We start from the raw sequence: 22,324 nt of genomic DNA, 5'->3' as shown, positions 1-22,324 counted from the left end.
GTTGTATCACTCATTTGTTAATCTGACATGAACATACCTACGCATCTGAGAAATAAATATATTAGTTAGCCTCCAGTTACCCTTTGAAATCAATTACTACAGAAATCCATTTATGACAGAAGGCAAACTGATCAGTATACATAAGGATTCTGGATTCAGTCCACTTTATAAAGTGAAAAGACAATATTCACACTTCTTGAAAAAGTATATGGATTATCCTCCAGGATAGGTCTTTTATCACATTTCTTCAACACACATGCACAAATATAATTTTCATAATCTAAATATGAAATGTTTTTTTCATTTGCAGAAAAATGGAATAAAATGAATTGACATACAGACTTTGATTGATCTGTCTTAGAAAACACAACTGGGAATCATATATATATAAGTTAACATACTTAAGAAGTGCTTGAACTTGCAACTGACATTTTAAGATTATGATGTTTCAGTATTTGTTCAATGTCATCTTACACAATTCTCAACAATTTAAAACTTCAACAAGCATCAAAGTCTTGGAGAGTTTTTGTGGAAACTGATACATTTCTATACCTGCAACATACTGTACAAATATAAACAGCTTTTACAAACTATTGCTATCTAGTCAAAGTATGCAATTGTGTGATACATTATCTGTATATTCTATTGGAAAATGCCGTGTATCAGATATTAACATGCTGATTGGAGAAGCTTTAATAGTAATTGCATCCTTCTGGAAAATTGAAAAATGGAAGTCACTTCTTTTTTTAAAAAAAAAAAATGAGTCCACAGTACAGGTAGCCCTTGACACCTTGCTAAGTGACACATTTGTTAAGTGAATTTTGCCCCATTTTACAACCTTTCTTGCCATGACCATGGGGATGCTGCAACAGACATTAAATAGGAAAAATGATCATAAGTGATGTCTTTCACAGTGCCACAACTCTGAACAGTCACTAATCAAATTGTTTTAAGTGGAGGACTGCCTGTATAGATTTCTTTCCACCAAGAAGCCCTACTGGTTGACTCTGTTGAGACCATACAATACAGATGCTGGGTGCAGCAGACTGTACAGCTCATTCAGAGAGCATAACCTCTTCAAACGTTATCAACCCATAATTCAACTATTTTTCAAGATTTGTTTTGGCTTATTGATTTGACGGGCTGTTTTATTATTCACGGTCTTGGTGTCAGTATCCTTGGTACGACTCCTCTTCCTTTGGTTGTTGCCACGATGCAATTCCACCAACCCTGGGCGCACTGGACAAAACGTTTGCATGACTTTTAGTCTCTTTTATAAGCATCCTCTGCTTTCAAGGATGAAAGAAGGATAAGGCGAAAGTCGGGTTTTCTGCCAGCTTCCCCCACAGAAATGTTTGTCCGCCACGGGGACCGTTTGAATCAAAAAGGCGTCTGCGCCTGCGCGGCAGTCAGCACGTGATCCCGGGCGCGTGGCGCCTCTGAAAAGTTCGTCTCCCAATTCTGCCGACTCACTCCTCCTTAACGCCGTTGTTTACCACACGCGCCACAGCTTCTGCCAGCCCCAGAAGCCGGGCGACGCTCGCGGGCAGGAAGGGGCGGAGTCGAGCGCTTCTATGTAACGCGGTCGTCGACCGCCGCCTGGCGTTTCTTGGACGGTTTGAAAGCCGGGGAAGGGGCGGGCCAGCCATGTGTTCCCCGCTGCTCAACCCTGGCAGCTCGTTTACCTTTCGGGTCTCCTTCGTCGAAGTCCACCCTAAGGTGCCGCTGGTGAGGCTATGGGGTCTGCCCGGCGAACGCAGAGAGGAATATTTGCGGCTGATGAAGGACCTCCAGATCAAAGTGGGGCCCCGCTTGGCGAACTCTCCCGGGGACCGCGGGGGCCGAGGGGACGGCGACAGCGAGGGCGAAGCCCTGGCTCTGGGTGACCTGTGTCTAGTGGAACTGGGCGGGCGGTGGCACCGCTGCCGTATCGTCAGCTGCCGGACCAAGCCGGGCCAAAACTACCGCGTCTTTCTGCTAGACGAGGGCCGCACGGTGAGCGCTAGCTCCTACTACTTGGCGCGGGGCCGCAGCGAACTCTTCCACTTGCCGTCCGAAGTCATGGGATGCATTGTTGCAGACTTGCTCCCACCCGGCGATTCCGGGGCATCCTTAAAGACCACTCTTAGGGGCTCAAAGACCCCGCTAGGATCCCAGGCGCTTAACTTAAGATGGGCGGCTGAGGCCATCGACTTTTTGGGTTTCCTCCATGGCAAAGAGCTGTCTGGTGTCATCCGAAAAGTGCTGATCTCGCAGTGCCTTGTGGTGCTGGAAGTGCCCTGGTTGCTGACACAGATGCGCCATCTTGGGCTTGCCAGTCTTGCCTCTACTGCTTTTAGCACCCTACTGAGTGTTATCTTAGAAGTTCCCGAGATTGCTTCTGTCCCATTGGAGCCAACTTCCACTTTGTCCCAATCCCCAGTCCTTCCTTCTGCTGCCCAGTCCAAGCAGGGCCATGTCACAATGGATTTCTTCTATCCTCAACTGGAGTTGAATGTGACTGTGCCTGTGGTGGTGACTCAAATCTCTGATCCCTATAGAATATATTGCCAGCTACGTAGTCTTTCTAAAGAAATCCAGCTACTTTCAGATGCTATGCACCAAGCTTTTGAGGTATCAAAGGGAAAATTTGTAGAAGAGGCTTTGCCCACCCCAGGCTTTCCCTGTGCAGCCCAGGGTATAGATGGATGCTGGTATCGAACTTTGTTATTAGAAACATACCCAGCCGATGATCAAGAGGATCAACCGGAGGCAGTGGCTCAAGTGATTTGTGTGGATTATGGCAGGAAAGAGTTTGTAACAAAGAGACATTTGCGCAACTTACCTGTTGAATATTTCCGCATGCCAGTAGTAACCTACCCTTGCTCACTGCAAGGTATTACTGATGGAGGCTGTGGCTGGACGCATTCACAAATTAATCAACTTAAAACATTGCTCTTGGGCAAGGTAATGCAAGCTCACATCGAAGCTTACTGTCCCTTTGAGCATATCTATTACATTACCCTATATGGGGAAGATGGCCTCAACCTTAACTGCCTGTATGGGGTACAGGCAAATTGCCTGGCTCAAAACCTCCTGCACAGTAATCAAGAATGCATCTCTGGTTTAATTATTGAATCAGAAAGCTTGGGTGTCTCAGTCCAAAAGGAATCTGCTTCTTTGTCAGAGATATTGCCCAGAATTGCTGCTACCCCACCTTTTGTTGTACGTCTGAAGGCAGGCGAGTATCGTAATGTTCAGGTATCATTTCTTCAGGACCCTTCAGAATTCTGGGTGCAGTTGCAGGAACTTAAACAGCCACTTTGTCACCTACGGAGGAACTTAAGAGACTTTTATTCTCGCAGTAAGAAACTAGAATGTATTCTACTTGAGCCCAAGGTAGGATCCCTCTGTTGTGTCATGTTGAAGGAAAACTCTTACCATCGTGCCCTTGTTACTAAAGTTCAAGGGAAAGGAATTGTGGTGTATTTGATGGATTGGGGAAACACTGAAGTAGTTGACTTGTATAAGGTGAAGAAGTTGCTTCCCCAATTCAGAGAACTTCCTGCTGTGGCAGTCCGGTGTGCACTGGATAATCCTTTCCCAGGTCAGTCATGGAACTCAGAAGCTGTCGATTATTTTAAAAAATCCGTGCTAAACAAGGAATTGATGATCAAAGTTCTAGGCATGCAAGGAGATGTTTATATAGTTGAACTTTTTGATAATTCTCTAGTGGGAGAAAAAAATTTAGCTAAAATCATGTCCCAGAGAAACTACACAAAGCACCATGAAGTACTAGAAACTCTCCAGGCAATATCAGATAAGCTATTGGCAGGGGACCCTGAAAGTAAACCAATGAGGTTAAGACCTGTGAAAAAAATAATACCAGTGACAGATGAAGTAAAACATCCACAACAACATGATTCTTCAGCCTCTTCTGCAGCTGAAATGTTTAGAAATGAACATCACTCCAGTGAAGGAACTTTTTATTCTTCATCAGCTCTGGGTGGCAGTGATAATTCATCATGTGAGATACAGAACTATTCTGAAATAAAGGCAGGTGAAGAACAGCTTGAATTTGGAAGTACAGTTGATGTGATTGTAACACACATAGAAAATCCTAGTCATTTTTGGTGTCGATTATTTAAGAATTCCCAAGAACTGAATATGCTTATGGCTAAAATTCAGGATTATTGTATGCATTCAGCAGAGCTTCATGAATGGCCAAATTCGGTATGTTTGGCTAAGTGTTCTGAGGATAAAAAATGGTACAGAGCTGTTATCATTAATAAGGTTCATTACCCAGAAGAGGTTGAAGTCGCTTATGTTGATTATGGAAATAAAAAACATGTTTCATTGAAAAATATTCGTGCAACTACAGCAGAGTTTCTGAAGCTAAAAGCTCAAGCTTTTAGATGTAGCCTTTACAATTTAATTCAGCCAAAACATACAAATCCTTTTGTTTGGGATAAAAAAGCCATTGAAACGTTTCGTGAATTTGTGGATTCAGGATCTAAAGTGGCACTGAAATGTATTACATTTGCTTTAGCAGCATTAAATGGTACAGAACTTTTTAATATTGTTGACCTTATTACTCCTTTCGAAAGTGCTTGCCATTTTTTAATAAGAAAGGATCTAGCCACATTTGTACACAGAGAGAAACCCTTGGTATCATCTGTTCAACTTCTATCATACTATTACTCGACCCACAATATCAAAAGAGGAAATGAAGAGATTATTTATGTCACACATGTTAATAGCCCATGTTTTTTTTTCTGCCAACTTGCTAGGAATGCAAATGCTCTTGAAAATTTAACTAGTAACATTAGTAAACTAAGCAAAACATACAATTTGCAAACTTCACCCAACTCTAGAAATTTGTATCTTGCAAAGTATACTGATGACTGCTGGTATAGGGCTGTAGTAACTTCAAAAAATGATAGCAAAGAAGTTTTTTTTGTAGATTTTGGGAATACACAATTATTAAAAAACGAAGACCTGGTTGTAGTACCAAATGATGCTTATGAGTTAATGCTTTTGCCTATGCAGGCTATAAAATGTTCTCTCTCTGATATCGTTGATCCAACAAAAGATGCTATTGAGTGGTTTGAAAAGGCAGTGTTAGATAAACCCTTAAAAGCTTTGATTGTAGCAAAAGATCCTGATGGAACATTGATAATGGAACTGTATGATGGTAAAATGCAGATCAATGCAAAATTGAAACAAAGCTTAGGTTTGCAGGCTAGCAAAGAGATTACTGAAAACACAGAAAACAGCACTCTGTCTTCCCAATACTCAGCTAATACGGAAGAAAACAGTGAAAGTGGGCTAGCTTTGGTAGACTTTGTCAAACCTGTTCTTGAGGACAATGCTAAATCTAGTGCTGCTTTTGGAGAAACATGCCAATTGCAGCAGAAAACTAAAAAAGAGGTAGCAAGAAAATGCCTAGAATTCACAGACGGCTCTAGCAAAAGTACTTATGTGGAAGATTGGAAGGATATGAAATGTGCAGCCCTTCATAAGAAAGGGGAGAGATGTGATATTAAAAATAAATCCAAATCTGTAACATATTCTTCTAAAAATATATATGAACTACCTCAAAAAAGCATAAAACCTGGTCTTAAATCTTTAGTGTATGTTTCTCACATAAATAATCTTTCTGATTTTTATGTACAGTTAGTGGAAGATGAGCCTATCCTTGATAGTATATCGGAGAAAATAAACAGCTCTAAAACAGTTTCAAGCTTAGTGGGGCAACAGCTTAATGTAGGAGATTTAATATGTGCAATTTATTCAGAAGATGGCTTATGGTATCGAGCTGTAATTATTAAAGAATCCACTAGTGAATTGGTAGAGGTACGGTATATTGATTATGGCAATACTGCAGTAGTTAGCATTCATAATACATGCAAACTTATTGAAGACTGTTTATCTTTCCCTGTAATGAGCATCCATTGTATCCTGGGTAGTACTAAGATGTCAGAAATTCCAGAATGGACACAAAAAGCAGTGGTGTATTTCTCCCAAAAGACAAGTGAGGTTCAGATGAACTGTCAATTTGTTGAGAAAGTAAACGGCAAATGGGAAATAAAACTCAGTGATGAAAAAGATGATATAATGGATGATATGATTAATAGTTGCCTTGAATATAAAAAATATGACCCGATAGAGACATCTGACAAAGGATCTTCTAAGATTGGCAAAGTAAGCTTATGTGAATATATTCTTTCTGATGAGCACAGTAGACTTTCAGCTAGCAAATCATTTCTCTGGAAGACACCTAAGATAGGCGAAACTATAAAAGCCTTTTCATTAGTTCCAAAGAATCCAGGATATTTTTGGTGTCAGTTCACTGAAAATGATATTAGTTCAATTGAAATAAAACTTCAGGAAGCTGAAGAACATGCAAAAATCCACATTGATGATCTTAAAAATGGCAGTCCTTGTCTAGCAAAGTCTAGTGATAATTTATTTCACCGAGCAGTTGTTAGTTGTATAGAGGAAAATTCCTTGACGGTAATCAACATTGATTATGGAACTGAGAAACTTGTCAGCATAGAAGTGATCAGGCAAATTCCTGATGAACTGTTAATAATTCCGCCACAAGCATTTTTGTGTTGTCTCTTTGGCTTTAATTCTGAAAAAGGTTCATGGGCTGAAGGAATAAATGACATTTTCTGTAATATGATAGCTGATCTTCCATTAGAGATTACAATTATGGACAAACTCAACTATGATTCTTTTGAAATTCCCTTGTTTGTAGTTAAATTGGAATGTCAAAATATAAGCATCAATGAACAAATGAAACACTTTTGGAAATATCATGCTGAAAGTGGTGATTCCACTATTGCAAATAATTACAACCCTGAAGAACAGATTAGAAATCCAGAAGAAGAGAATTCAAAATCAGTGCTATTTGAAATTGAAACTTCTGTTTGTACAACAATGACCCCCCAAAAAAGTAATTTGGAAGTTGTATTATGTTGTCCAAATCTATTGCAGTCAGTAGACAAGTGTTTTGGTGTCGGAGACAGAAATTTATCAGAAACATCTGCACAGCCATCCAAAAATCAAATCAAACACCACTTTATCACCCATGAAATATTTCATACAGGGAACCAGCAGACCACATTTGATGCATTTAATACTGAAACAAACTATTCCGTATCTGGAAACAGAAAAAAAACAACAGATTCTACAGGTCTTTCTGAAATACAGCTTTCTACTTGTAAAATTGAATATGATACACTTGAATCTCAGGGAGGAGCAGAGGACAAAGAAATATTAATGCTAGACTCTCCTGAAATTCAGTTGCCTTTGGATGACACAAAAAAGTTGTCAGACTTTGTGCCCTTACGAGTGCTTCCCCAATTAAATAATGCAAAGAACATACCCGAAAAAGAAAAGTTAAAAATGCCCTTGTTGGAAGACATGCTACAGCCAAAGACAATAGAAATAAATGATGAAACACAAAAGAGGTCAGAATTGCATGCACTTGAACCACAACATGTGGAAGAACAGTCAGCACACAAAGTAAAAGAGAATACTTCACTAATGAACGAACATGAAAATGTAATAGTAGAAGTGATGCCATCTGAAGCTTTTCCTTTACTGACTGAGAAAGCCAGCAATAATACGCTATATTTGCAACACCCTGCTTTGTCTGTTCCTGTAGATAATAAAATGCAGTCATCATTTTCAGAAATTAAAGTTAAGCCACAAGAATTCTGTTCCATTGAAAGTCTTGTTGAAGAGTGTAAACTGGGAAAAAGTGATAAAAAGCCTAGTTTTACAGAAGGGCAACCTGTGTTGGGAAAGAATTATGAAGAAATGCAGATGAGCACTCATGGAAGTTTTAAAGACAATATTTGTGTTGAAAAGGATTATCTAACAAATATACAGCTAAGTGAAGTGGATGAACCCTTAATACATGATACAGGTAAGGCATTAATGTAGAACTTGAGTGACAAAGTTGATTTGAGATTTTGCTGTCTTGTTCAGTTGGCAAATTCAGGTTGGCAAAATAAGTGGAAAAAATCAGACATAACACTGGGCAAAAAATAATGGCAATTAATTTCTTGGAGAGGGGTTTACAATTATTTTTCAAAATATTGAGTATAGACTATATAACTGTCCCTATATAAAGCATTGCTCTCATTTAAAAATGTGTAGTTTCCAGATCCAGCTGGAGAATAATGATTAATTAGATCCATTTCACCTGGGAGATACTGTATATGACTGAATTTACTTTGCCTTTGTGAATGAAATGGCTGGGAGTGTGGCCCTAATAATTCCCCTAGATGTTTCAGCGACTTTAAATCAGACAATTCAAGCATAAATCTATGCTTGAAAACTGTTGGGACCTAGATTTCTGTTGCTAAGCAAGGCAATTGTTAAGTGAGTTGCATCTGATTTTATAATCTCCCTCTCCCCCCATGGTTGTGAAGCAAATCGCTGCACAAGTAAATGTCACAATTCTTAAGGAATCTGGCTTCCCCCATTGGCTTTGCTTGTTGGAAGCTAGCTGGGAACTTGCAAATAGAGATCATGTGACGCTGCAGTCTTCATAAATACATGCCAGTTGCCAAGTGCCCGAATTTTCATCAAGTGACTGTGGGGATGCTACAACAGTTGTAGCTTACTTTTTTCAGTGTCATTGTAACTTGGAACAGTTGCTAAATGAATGGTTGTAAATTAAGGATTAAATGTATTAGTTGAGATTGCCAATGTTAACTGCCGCTGCCAATCTTGTTGCCCCATCTATAGTACATAAAATGAATAATAATGTAAATAAACAATGTGTTATTTCTTGCAGAAAAAAAAGAAAACATTTGCAACTTAATGGGATTTGATATTGGTTCCCAATGCATGGTATGGTCAGGTACTCAGTGGTACAAGGCTGAGATTTTAGGCATATCTCCTGAAGGTACAAAGGTAAGGAGTTCTGAATATATTAAGTGTGCTTTAATTGTGCTTCTATTATATAAATCAATGTCTTCTAATTTTCTGTAGGTATTAATATTTAAATCTTATGTTATTTTTAAACAAAGGTTTTGAATTTTTCAAATGGAAATGAAGAGGTAGTCAATCCTATACATGTTTGGAATGGGATTCCTGAATTGGATTCAGATTTTACTCAGGTATATTTTCCTAACTAATAAAAAAGCAATTGTGTTATGGATATTTGACTATTTTTCACTGACTTGTTGTAATTAATTTTTCTTTCATTCAGTGAATAAGTGAGGAACAGGTTTCATATAGGATTTAAAGTTGGTAGGTAATTCAGTACCACTTGGATAAGCAAAGTTAGTGGCAAGAAATTAAAAAAAAATTCACCAAAATTGGTAGAAAACCTAACAATTTTTTTGCTAAAATTTAGGGAGGGAAATAGTAACCATTGGCATTATTGGTATGCAATGGATTATTATTGTTTGCTTAAGACAGACATAAAACTGACAACCCTCCTAAATTTTGAACAATAAATCTCAACTACTCCAATCAGCATAGCAAACTATTGTTGATATTTTAAAGGTCATAGAGGTTCCTCTCTGGAGATAAAACTGATTTCCATCCTGTGGTCAGTGTGCAACTAATACTCCTAGTTTATTGGCTGAGAGATAATGCAAGTAACACTTAGGCCGTTTGTTGGCCTTTATTTAAGAATTACGATATGTGCATGACTAAGCCAAGGAAATTCTTAGACATATCTCAGTTCAACCCTGAGCTACTAATACTCTTTTCTGTCGTTACATATGTGTATGTCGGGTGGGTTCTAAAAATTTTTACTACCGGTTCTGTGGGCCTGGTTTATATTGTGGCTTGATGGTCATGTGACAATTCTTTAGGATTTAGCAGAGGTACTGGTCTACCAGGCTTTTAACTGCTTGCAGAGCTGTACCAGTCTACCCATTTATTTTTGCAGACACCAGTCTACTCGTATTTTTGCAGGCACTGGTCTACCCATTTATATTTGCAGGCACCGGTCTATTCATTTGTTTTTGGAGGCACCGGTCTACCTTTTATCACTGATCAGCTGTAGGGCAGCCTTTTGAAGTCCCGGGGCAAGAGTTTAACCAGTTTTTCCTTATAGCCCATCAGCTGGGATTCAGGAGGCAGCAATAGATTGGGGGTGGGGCCAAATAAAAGGTAAGAATAATGCGGGGGAGCCGGGGGGGCAGAACCAGTTCGGTGATGTCATATCGTCACCGCTACCGGCTCAAAGGAACCGGAGGAACTGGGAGGAACCCACCACTGGTGTACGTTTAATACAGATAATCAATAGAAAATGATAGATAATGATAATGATAGATAGAGGGGGGAATTCCTCCAATTAGCCATGAGAACTATTTTAAAAACTTTCCATGCAAACAAGTGTTTTAAGAATAAGCCTAGTTAGCAAAACAAAAAACTGAAATGGCTCCTATAAAGAACTTAGAAAAAAATACCAAAGAAAGATGACTTTTTAATAAAATCCTGTGCTGAAGTTATCTTAATTTATGTAAGAACACATGTTTATGCTTGCTGCTATTTCATCAACTCATCACCCGCATATTTTTTAAGTAGTAAGGTCTAACAGAGATTCTGATATTGTTGTGGCCCGCCAGCAGCCTGTGCGGATTGTTGCTGATCCCGACGACGAGGCTGGTGTGGTGTTGCGCCAGCAGCCTGTGCAGCCGGTGCTCGAGTTGGACAGTGAGGAGGCTGAAGAAGATGTAGTGCCAGAGGCAGGGATTCACCCAGGGCCTTCAGAACCTCCAGAGGCTCCTTTAAGTGAAGAGGATGAAGTGGAGGAGCCTCTTCTCAATGCACGGGCACGCAGAGCTGCCAAAAGGCAGGAATGGTTACTCAGGAGGAGGTCTCGAGAGTAAGGCTTGGGGCTAATTGGCCACTCCCTTAGCCTATTTAAGTTTGCACACAGCTTGTAAAAAGCTGCAGGAAACAACGTTCGTTTGCTGATCATTGAGTTTGGATTTTCTCTGCAAACCTGGCTTCTGGGCTTTCTGCCAACTCTTGTAAGACTTTATTTTATCTGTGGAATTTCTGGCAGGTTGTTAAGAACGTTTTATTAACAGCCTGCATTTGCAAAAGACTGTGTTTTGAAGTAAACTGAGTTTTATTCAGAGTTTGTGTGTGCTACATTCTTTGGGATCTGTAGCTGGGACAGAACAGATATTGGTAGCCAGGTTGTATATTTTTAAAAATAAATCTTCCTTAGTAAAGCACATTGTGATTCTTACAGGACTTCTGGTAGATTCTGATAGGTTCTTTCCCCCAAAAAAGTGGTTTCATTAAGGCTTTTATGGTTATGTCTTTAAGTAGCCCATACACATACAAGTACATAGCTTAACATTGTAACTGTGCTATACAGGGAAATAAGACCTACTGTAAATCTCTCTCAGCTGAATTCTTGATGAACTCCATTCCAGTGGTACTGTTAAGGTGGGAGAAAAGGGTAGGGATGGCATTGACAAGAACTTGATTCTTCAACAACTAGCTGCCATACTGTGCAGACATTGGAAGCAAATAATTTTGGTTGGAATTGGTACTGAAAAGCAAAGAATTAAACTTTTCATTTTTTGTGATGCATTCCAGTCCCAATAAAGTAAAGGTTTCCCCTGTCTAATCGTATCTCACTCTAATGGGCAGTGCTCTTCTCTGTTTCTCACCCGAGGGAGCCAGTGTGTCCAAAAACGTATCTGTAGTCATTTGGCCAGTATGATTATATGCCGACTATATGCCAAGGCACATGGAGCACTCTACCTTCCCACTGAAGTGATACCTATTTATCTACTTGCATTTGCATGTTTTTGACCTGCTAGGTTGGCAGGAGCTGGAGCAGGAATAGGAGCTCACCCCGTCATGTGGTATTTGGGTCTTGAATTGCGGGCCTTCCAGTTGATAGGTCCAGCACCTTAACCGCTAGGCCACCCACGCCCTCCCAGTCCTGATACTCTTGAAATAAAAATAATGATTAAATAAATATTTATTTTGTAATTATTCCCCCTCATGCCATTTTCTGATAAGAAATGCTAAGTAATATTTCAGTGCTGGAATAGAAGCCTAACAAGAAGATACAATATGGAGTGTTTTGGACATATTACATACTGAGGAAGTAGCATAGTTTAAAAGAAATGAATCTTAGTATGCTGCCCAACAATAAACATAGGGTATTCATTGAGTATTGTTCTGTTTTGTAAGCTGTTCTTCTAGAAATTATTTTTCTTTTTCCTCTTAGATAATGTCCAAGAATAAAACAGATAACTTGCACCCTGTGCCATTGGCAATGGAAGGTAGGTTTAACAAGAATGTGAACTTGTACTACACATTTTATATATGTATTACTCTGTGCCTTTTTTTTTTGTGCTCGCTTTTTTTTTCAAGTGTCTTTTTTCCTACTCAAGCAAATATACAAGTAAATCATTTCTAATTTTCCAGAATTTATGAGAGTAGAAATAAGTGTGTTTATACTCTACATCATGTTTTAAGTTGTAACAGTTCTCAGCTGAGTAGAAATACTACCAATTTCATAAAGAATACTGTTCAGCCCCATTTCTCTCTTTATAATATTGCAAATAGATTTGGTTTTCTTCAAAAAAACTCTGCCCCAGCTATTATGTATATTTGAAATTGCCTTCCCAGATCTGCATATAATTTGCTAAAATTCTTCCTTTTCAAAATATCTCCTTTTTCCTAATAGTTGGCAGCCAGTGGCTTGCAGGATACATGCTGCTCTATAGCATTCCTTTTGCTATCCTAGATAGATGGGCCGCAAATTTCTAGGGAATTGGGAGTATTAATTAAGGGCTATTGCAGGTACCAACCCGTACTGTTCAAGTCATTTCCTCCTAAATTAGACTTCTTCCCATTTGGGGGAGATTAATTTATTTTCTCTTGAAGACAAAGAAGTCCAATCTGTGGCTACAAGAAAATGTCTTTCCTGTTCTAGCATGATCCACAGGGCAGTGTCTGCAGAATGCCCTTTCTAGCTATATAATAGCTACTGTACGATTTTACAAAAGCTTCTTGATGATCTGAAAAGGTTTTGTGCTGATTGCAAAATGATAAGCAGTAAATCAGCTGTTTTCCTAAAACTGAGAAATTGGAAGGACAAATTGTGAAGTTTGTGGCAGTGAGGAGGCTGTTAGCTAAGGATTTTTGACAGATATTTGGATTTCAGTTCTCTCCATCCCAGCCAAAGGACTATAGAGATTATAGTTTTAAACATCTGGGGGATAAAGATTGTTTACTCTGACAAAAAAAAGATTATTATTCATGGTAGTTATATGAAATCTCTAGGCTCACTGATCTTTGGTATCAGTTTCTGTAGCAAAAGCAATCTGCTCTTTTACCAGCATCTGAATTTTAAAGAAGGGTGAGAAAAGGCTGAGAACTAAAAGGGTAATTTATTATCTGTTTATTACCAGTCTCACTTTTCCTGGTATCCTATATTAACTGAATATCCTCCAAATTATTTTTTATTACTTCTCTGGTTCCTTGAAAGCTTATTGGATTTCCTCCTAGGTGAATTAAGTTTTCCAATCAGTAATGGTAAATGGGTTTGCCAAGAATACCTTTGTGACTGATCTTGGATTGTGAAATGTAGTTGCAAACAAGTATATGGGTAGTCCTGAATTTGCGACCGATTGCTTAGCAACCATTTGAAGTTACAACAGACACCCACCCCCAAGTTACTTATGACTCATTTCTGAAATTCTTATTGGCGCCCCCCCACCCATGTAACTACATTTTTGGCATTTGGCAATCAGCCCGCTTTTATGTCTGTCTGTGGTTTCCCCGTGGTGTTTGCTTAACAACTAGTACAAAAAAGGTCATTTTTTGGATCGGTCACATGATGACCTGCTTTACAACATCACTTCTGACCATAACTGCTTACAATTACAGTTATAAATTGTGGAATATTAAAATTTGCAGTCTTTGTTTATTGGTGCTCTAGATGGATTCAGTGTAGAACTCAGCTCCCTGTATGGATTCTACATACAACTTCTTGCTATTTGAAGAACTAAACCCTTCAGTGCAGGTAGTCCTCGACTTAGGACTGGTTGTTTAATGATTTGGGTGCTTAGCAATTGATTCACATTTATGACTGCTTGCAATGTGCAATCAGTTTCTGGCAAAAAAAAAGCCCATTCAGGAGAATTGATTCAGACTTACAACTGTGATTTGCTTAATGACCGCTGTAAAAACAATAGTAACATCGGGTCTAGTCACATGAATGCCTTGACTTACAACCATGAAATTCTGGTCCCAATTGTAGTTGTAAGTCAAGGACTATCTTTTATGTATTTTGGATGAAATATAATATCATTGAATGAATGGAACCTACGCCCAATCCTCGAAGCTCTGGCTGTTGCAGCATTCCTGCAGTCATGTGATCAAAATTTGGTTCCTTGGCAGCCTGCCAGGGTGGATTTGATTTAAATCGAGATGATTTAAATCACAATTTAAATCATGATTTAAATCACTAGTAAAAAGGCTTGATTTAAATCAACTTGATTTAAATCATAATTTTTAAAGAGCAACTGTCATCTCTACTACTCCTTTGACCCACTGTTGACTCACCGATAGTCCCAGTGTTGCAGAATATACAGCCTCATGCTACATAACTAAGCTCCATTTCATGCTGAATAAACTAAATTATTTATGTATCTTAAATAGAAAATTATCTTACGATAGATTTTTACCCCAAAAGTTTTTTATTAAAATAAATTCGATAAAAATAAAAAAAATCCAATTTAAATCAAAAATATCCAATTTAAATTAAAAAAATCTGATTTTTTTAAAAAAATCGTTGATTTTTATCCACCCTGCACCCTGCCCATATTCTGCTGCCCTACACGAACTGCCTGTGCTTCAACCCCCCTCCATCTGTCTCGCCCTTTTGACTATCCTCCACAGTACACACCTTTGCCTATTCCCTCTGCTACCACCCCCTCCCAGCTAATCTTTGCTGTCTTCTTCCTCCCACTGCTGGCCCAGGATCCTTGTGCTGGCAAGGGTGCAACCCCTGAATACACATGGCAGGGTGGCAGAGCCTCCTCTGTGGAAGGAGTTCAACAGGCCTGGCTAGGGAAGAGGCAGCAGGACGGAAGTGTTGGAAGAAGGAGGGTGGCATGGTTGGTGGAGACTTGTCTTTCACTACCAGCCCTCAAATTGGAGAATGCAACAGGACCAGTTGACAAGATGTAGCACCCTCATCTTGTCAGCCTACAGAGTGGTGAGTGTATCCTGTAGGAGTAGGACATGCTGCAGCTCAGGTTCGAATCTGCTCACCCCTTCCAAGGCTTTGCAGCAGAAAGGCTAGGTCAAGCAAGGAGAGAGCCTGTAGGTAGGCTCTGTCAATGTTGGACTTGCCTCCACTCTTTGCTGAAACCCGTGGTTGGTTCTCCAGGAATGCTTTCATCATGAGCTGCAGTGTGTGCCTGCTTTGCTCAACAACCACCATCCCAGCTCTCCCAGTTGAGCTCATTAAATAGATCATAATGGAGAGGGTCTAACATGTCACCCCACCAAGGAAAGATCACAAAATCGCTGGTGTTTGTCCCAAAGGTGCTTTTTCAAGAGGCAACTGAACTTACTGTTTTTTCTTTGAAGACATTTCGCTTCTCATCCAAGAACTGAAGAAGCTTCTTGGATGAGAAGCGAAATGTCTTCAAAGAAAAACCAGAAAGTCCAGTTGCCTCTTGAAAAAGCACCTTTGGGACAACTATGATTGAGAATCTCCATAGACACTGGTGTTTGCACTACATTTGATGTCTGTTTCTTTAAGTTGCAGAATGATTTTCTGTCACTAAGTGGGGCGGGGGGGGGAATCTCTTGGCATGCTGAGGAAATGAACCTCTAATCCACTGTTTCCTCTACTTGCAATGTGGGAAGCCAGCTAAGAACAGTGCCAATGGCAGCTGGTTGTAAATGCGAACAGGTTGCCAAGTGTTTGAAATGCAGTCAGGTGACCAGGGAGGCCTTGGCACAACAGTTTACCTTAGCAAGTGCTTTATGGGCCGTAAAGTACTCATTCCAGGGTCATTATGATTGCTAAATGATTGCTAGTAAGTCATGGACTACCTGTATACCTAACCTTCCATTAAGCAGAATTAATTTCCTTTTTTCTGAAGAAAATTGCTAGGTCATGGGACCTAGTCACATGAATTAAATCCTTTTAGAATTAGAGCAATGTGAAGAAAGAATATGACTTCTGTATGTTTCATTAGTATGACCCAGGAAAGTGAAGAAATTTAGTTAGAATTTTAATTTAATCCATATGCAAATAGTTGTGGTTTTTTAAAATACATTTATTTTACTTTAAAATAAACTATTTTATTTCTTATAGTGGAAGAAATGACTCATGATTCAGATGACAGTACACCAACTCATTTGAGTTGTGACAGCACTGGGAGTACAACTGAGCAATGCTAAATCATTTTACATTCAAATTTTCTGTAACTAAAGCCAAGAGTTTTGTCAGGCATGTCCTGTCCAAACCAGTAGAGCTTATAAAGGTTTTTTCCCTCATATCCTTCAGGAATGTTTGCCATTGTTTTGTATAATGCTCCTAGTTAAGGGTCAGGAACAAGGTTTTAGATTTGTAGCACTGTTCATTGTCGAAGAATATTTAAATTTTGGGGCTAGTTTGCGGGGGGGAGGGAGAATTATATATTTTTTCATATTTTGAGTTTACTTTCAAAATGGTATGGCTATATGGAAAGGTTTTCCATGTTGTTAATTTCCTTTTTGTTAATGAAAGAAATAAAACATATTTGAGCTATTCATTCTGTTGTTTCATACTCTTACATTTGGAAAATTTGTGATCATAGTGATGTAGCTGACCATATATTGATTTTTTTTCATCATTCTGATCTATGCTTTGATACATAATTTTATCTATGCTTTATACAACTTTAAATATAGTAGTAGAGAGCTCCTATCATTTCAGGGAACCTATGTTAAAAATTAAAATATAACTTAAAGTTCCCCTTTAGCTCCTCAGTATAAGATAGCATAGAAGGTTTATTCCAAATGGTTAATCAACATAGCAGCAGTGTTCCTGGGGGTAGAACTGAGAAATAGAAGATGTCTTTCAGTCATGGTAAAAGACTCAGAATCTGAAACCCAGATATGATGTACTACCAAAGCTCAGAAAGATAGCTGATTTGGAGTACAGGTTATATTAAAATAACAACAGAACTGGTTACCAGTTTTAAAGATATATTTTCAATTTTGCTTGTATTCTACCTTTCTGTTAAAATACTGTTCAAAATATTGTTATAATAAAAATACATTTAAGAAATCAATAAAAGCATTCAAAGCATTCTTTCACTTGAATTGCACTCTAAAGAATAACTTATCTTGAAAACTCTAATTATTATATTTTTATTGAATTTATTTTTTACATTTCTAAACAACCCTCAAAGAGATCAACTGATTTTCAAATCTAGCTTTTACCTAAATTCTAGCCTTTCAAAAAGTGGGAAATCAAATGTAGCAATTGCATTCACATGACATGCTGGGTGTGCTTACTGTTAACCACATGGGGAACTAATTTATCAACCTCCTACATGATTTTTTTTTTGCAAAGCCAGATCTGCTTTTGTTTTGTTTGGGGGGTTTTTTGGGATGGTGGTGGTAATTATTTTGTTACTTTATGGGATAGAGGTGGGAAGAAGCCAGAAATGGCCTATTCAAAATCAAAGTCCATATATCTGGGATAAGAAAGGCTAATCCTATATTATTAAGTCTTTTCATTTTCAAAATAACTCCTAAAGTGGTAGAAGGGGAAAAAACATGGAAGTGTTGACAATACTGCTGAAGAAGTACTTTGTTTTTGAAGACAGTCTGTCTATCTCGCTTTCCTGGTCAACTGGTTCGCCTGATACGCCAGTGGCGGCCCTTTCTTGATTGGGATTCCCTGCGCACAGTCACTCCTGCCCTCGTCACCTCTCGCCTGGACTACTGCAACGCTCTCTACATGGGGCTCCCCTTGAGGGACACCCGAAGGCTCCAACTGGTCCAGAATGCGGCCACGCAGGTAGTTACGGGAGCTGCATGGCGCTCCCATACAACACCTCTCCTGTGTGAGCTGTACTGGCTCCCAGTGGTCTTTCGGGTGCGCTTCAAGGTGTTGGTTATCATCTTTAAAGCGCTCCATGGCATAGGACCTAGATATCTTCGAGACCGCCTGCTGCTACCGACGGCCTCCCATCGACCTGTGCGCTCCCACAGAGAGGGCCTCCTCGGGGTGCCATCAGCCAAACAATGTAGGCTGGTGACCCCCAGGGGGAGGGCCTTCTCTGTGGGGGCACCTACCCTCTGGAACCAGCTGCCCCCCGAGATAAGGAGAATCCAAGACCTCGGTGCCTTCCGCCGTGCCCTTAAAACTTTCTTTTTTCAGCAAGGCGGGCTGGCTTAACACTTTTAAATGTTTTTAATTGGTTTGTCATTGTCTTTTAATTACGGGGCCAAATTTATATATATCTTTTTAATAGTATTTTAATGTTTGTAGTCTGTTTTTATTTGGCTGTACACCGCCCTGAGTCCTCAGGGAGAAGGGCGGTATATAAATTTAATATAAAATAAAAAATAAATTTAGCCAAATTCAAAATTACCAAATTATGTACCTGAGTAATAATTGAAATAGAGTCACTGTACTATACTCCAGCTGGTATTCTATATCCCTGTGCTATGTTAGATGGATGCCAGGTATTCTTTTGGATTCCTGGTGACAAGCATAGATCTTAAATGTAAGCAGAAATAAACCTCATGCCAATATTTAATTTTAGCTTGCTTCCAACAAAAATGATAGTGAATATTTCTGGATCCAACATTGTAATATGAAAAACTGAACTATATATATGCATTGCACTGCATACCTGAGGTACTGGCAACATGGAGTGGCTGAGGGAATGGATAATTATATATTCAGAGTATATTAAATATAGAAACTTGGTTTTAGTTTCCATTGGTTATAGCACAGCAAGGATCCAGATATTGGAAAATCTAATTAATGACCATACTTTTTTATTTATTTATTTATTTTATTTTTAAAACAAAAACATAAAACACATCTTTTCAAAATAAAACTTTTGCTCCGTATATGCTCCACATATTAAAGCAAATCATTAACAAATCTTATTTTTCAATTGACACAAATATTTTAAACAAGTATTTCCCTCAAATCTGTCTATGTAACTATGCCATTATCCCCAAAAATTTGTTACTTAAATCTTAAATCTAACCAATTATCAATCCATTTTTCTCTTTCATTTGCTTAGATGGATATATTTTAACAATATAAATCATACAATTATATTAAACATTCCAAAAATATTTAATTTCAACATACCCATTTTATTTCTAACTATTAAACTCAAAATTTATACTCTTTATTTCTATTATTGAACCTAACTTATTCATTTTATCTTACTATCACTCTCAACATACACCATCTCACTTTACTTATCCCACCTCATTTTATATTTTCCTAAACAAACCCATTGTTATTGTCTTTATCTTTGTTGTTAAACCAATCATTTTTATTTCTTGCTGTTAAACACAGCATAACCATTTATTTTGGCTGTTGAACACAGCATATCCTTTTTTATTTTTTGGCTGTTACACAGCATGCCCTTTCTTGTTTGGCTGTTAAACATAGCATATTAATTTTTGTTTTTTGGCTGTTACACAGCATATTCCATTTTTTTGGGGTTGTTAATCACAGCATATTCATTTTTGGTTTTTTGGCCATTACACGGCATATTCAGTTTTGTTTTGGCTGTTACACAGCATAATAATTTTATTTGGCTGTTCAACACAGTATATTATAACTTTTTGGCTGTTAAACACAGCATATTCATAGTTGGTTTAACTTTCAATCTCTACTTAAACCTTTCTTTGTTGTTTCCATCCATCTATGCATTGCTTTTTCACATAATCTTATTTTTCTGTATCCTTTTTCATGACATAACATTTTAACATTGAAACATGGTTCCTGCTTAAAACATATCTTTAACTGTATTTATAAATTCCTTTTAACATTTTTAATTAATCATATTTATCCTTATTCTTTTCCTTAGCATTTTAACATTAAAACATAGTTCTTGCATCAAACATATACATGTATTAATTTCTTTTAACATTCTTGATTTCTATAAAAAAAAACCGTTTTATTATTACAATCCATCTTCATTTTATTTTTATCACATTATCGTCATTTCCTCGCATGCAAACATATATTTCCTTCCATTTTCCAAGTTTTTAATTTAGTTCTCCATAAATTAAGTTAATTCTCTTTTCTTATTTTTATTCCGGATATGATGTATCAAATCTTTTTCTTTTGAGGCTGCGCTTAATCCTTCTTCTATTCCTGTGCCAACATTTAAATTATTATTATTTCAACTGTAGGAGTTCCATTGTAGATTTCTTTTCTTTTAACCATAGTCAACCTGCCTGCATGCAGGAAAGAAAAATCCTCCTCCACAGAGTTCAGTAGTTTTTATCTGTAAAGCTCACGAGTTTCCCATAACAAAGGGAAATTACAAAGTTCCTCTTTATGCCAGATGGTGTGTCTCTATAATCCACATTTTCCATTAGTCATGCAAGACTCCATTTTATTTATTATTATATAACCATCCAATCTTCCTCTTTTATTTATTTTATTTATTTAATTTTTATACTGCCCTTCTCCAACAGGACTCAGGGCGGTGAACAGCCGAGATAAAACATAACATATAAAATTTAAAAAACAGTTTAAAAGACATTAAATAATTTCGGCCCTCAATTTAAAACAACCCAGTTAAAACCAATTTCAAATTAAAACCGAAAGGATGGGATCAAGCCAGCCCGGCCAGATGAAATAGATGTGTTTTCAGGGCCCGACGAAAAGTCCGGAGGTCTGGTATCGTGCGTATCTCTGGGGGTAGGTCATTCCAGAGGGCAGGTGCCACCACAGAGAAGGCTCTCCCCCTGGGGGTCGCCAGCCGACATTGTCTGGCCGACGGCACCCTGAGGAGGCCCTCTCTGTGCGAGCGAACTGGCCGGTGGGAGGCTATTGGCAGAAGGCGGTCTCATAGATACCCCGGCCCTAAGCCATGGAGCGCTTTAAAGGTGGCCACCAACACCTTGAAGTGCACCCGGAAGACCACCGGAAGCCAGAGCAGATTTTAAAAATCTTTTTTTTCTTTTAAAATCCAATTCAGATTTTTAGAGTGTTTAGTCTTTTAACCATATCTCTAGATTAATTCTCTTAATTCTGTTCCAAAATTAGTTGTTTCTCGGGTCTTTGTCTCTTTAAAGTTGTAGTTTTAAAAATTTTTCCAAAGCCCCTTTGTTACATAGCCGCTGTTTTAGGCTAGGGGTCTTCTAATAATTAGTAATGCTCCAAATGTTGTTACAAGCCTGGGCTGTTGTCACTCACCCGGCTTCAAAAGCCTCCATTTTTCTCCGCTTTCCTCCAGCACTTTTCTTGCCCAGTTGTCCCAGTTTCGTGGCAGCCGCTATGGCTGTCACCCCCGCCACCGACTCATAGAGGGTTCCCTCTGACCTCCGAGGAACTTGCCTGTTCCTCTCGGTCGTCCGAAGCGCCCCTCTTCTTCCCCCGTCCCTGCAAGACAGGTTCAATCCGAAGACCCATCGGTGGCGGTTCGGCAGCTGGGGTTTTCACAGGACTCATCAGAGCCCGCTATTTCTCCAACTGTCTCACCGCGACGCCAAACCAGAAGAGCTATGACCATACTTTTCTTCTGGTTGCTGAAGTAATGCAAAAAGAACTCGAGGGCCCATCATAAGGTAGAGTGGTAAATGGCCATATTTGTAACCTGTAGCAGGCATGTAATCTCCCTAAGTTACTTTGGTCCATTAAGCTAGTTATAGCTCAATTTACCCTAAACAATGCCACTAAACATGACTTGTAGAAGTAATAGTAAGCCATGTTGTAAGCCACTAGGAATTGTGTGATAGCAAGATGGGTGGCATATAAATTAAACAGTAAATTTCAATTCAAAAGGAGGACTGAACATCCTAATGTGGGGAAGGCAAAAACTTTAGCCCACTGGAATCAAATATATATACAAATAAACTACTTTCCTAGTCCCATCATTTAATGGACCACATTTATTTAGTGCCAGCTGACAATTTACTCAGATGAGTAAATGAAGATGATGACTATTATACTATTGCAGAAGCAACTTCTACTTTGAAATATAGAGGTAAACCAAGAGGTTATCTGGTTTCTTGTGACATCCCACTGTCGGTTTAACTCCTGGGAATTACAACACCAGCCCTTCTAGAATTCACACATTATTTGCAAGAATAGTAACACTGTCAGACTGTCAGC

General features: G+C 38.6%; 1 protein-coding gene across 1 annotated transcript; it reads left to right on the top strand.

The window, feature by feature from the left end:
- The first annotated feature begins 1,413 nt into the window (after nucleotides 1-1,413).
- On the top strand, nucleotides 1,414-17,293 carry TDRD6 (tudor domain containing 6). The gene is made up of 5 exons (XM_034426805.3): nucleotides 1,414-7,918; nucleotides 8,795-8,913; nucleotides 9,030-9,119; nucleotides 12,215-12,269; nucleotides 16,328-17,293. Exons 1-5 carry the CDS (start codon nucleotides 1,648-1,650, stop codon nucleotides 16,411-16,413), a joined length of 6,621 nt encoding a protein of 2,206 aa, XP_034282696.2. The 5' UTR covers nucleotides 1,414-1,647; the 3' UTR covers nucleotides 16,414-17,293.
- Nucleotides 17,294-22,324: the final 5,031 nt, after the last annotated feature.

Source organism: Pantherophis guttatus, chromosome 1, assembly GCF_059756535.1.
Source record: "Pantherophis guttatus breed Tessera chromosome 1, ASM5975653v1, whole genome shotgun sequence".
NCBI lineage: Eukaryota > Metazoa > Chordata > Lepidosauria > Squamata > Colubridae > Pantherophis > Pantherophis guttatus.
This window is presented reverse-complemented; position numbering and strand designations above follow the sequence as displayed.

Coding starts and splice junctions, on each gene's coding strand:
- TDRD6 (XM_034426805.3), top strand. CDS start 1,648: ATGTGTTCCCCGCTGCTCAACCCTGGCAGCTCGTTTACCTTTCGGGTC. Junction 8,914..9,029: donor TATCTCCTGAAGGTACAAAG/GTAAGGAGTTCT, acceptor TTTTAAACAAAG/GTTTTGAATTTTTCAAATGG. Junction 12,270..16,327: donor TGTGCCATTGGCAATGGAAG/GTAGGTTTAACA, acceptor TATTTCTTATAG/TGGAAGAAATGACTCATGAT.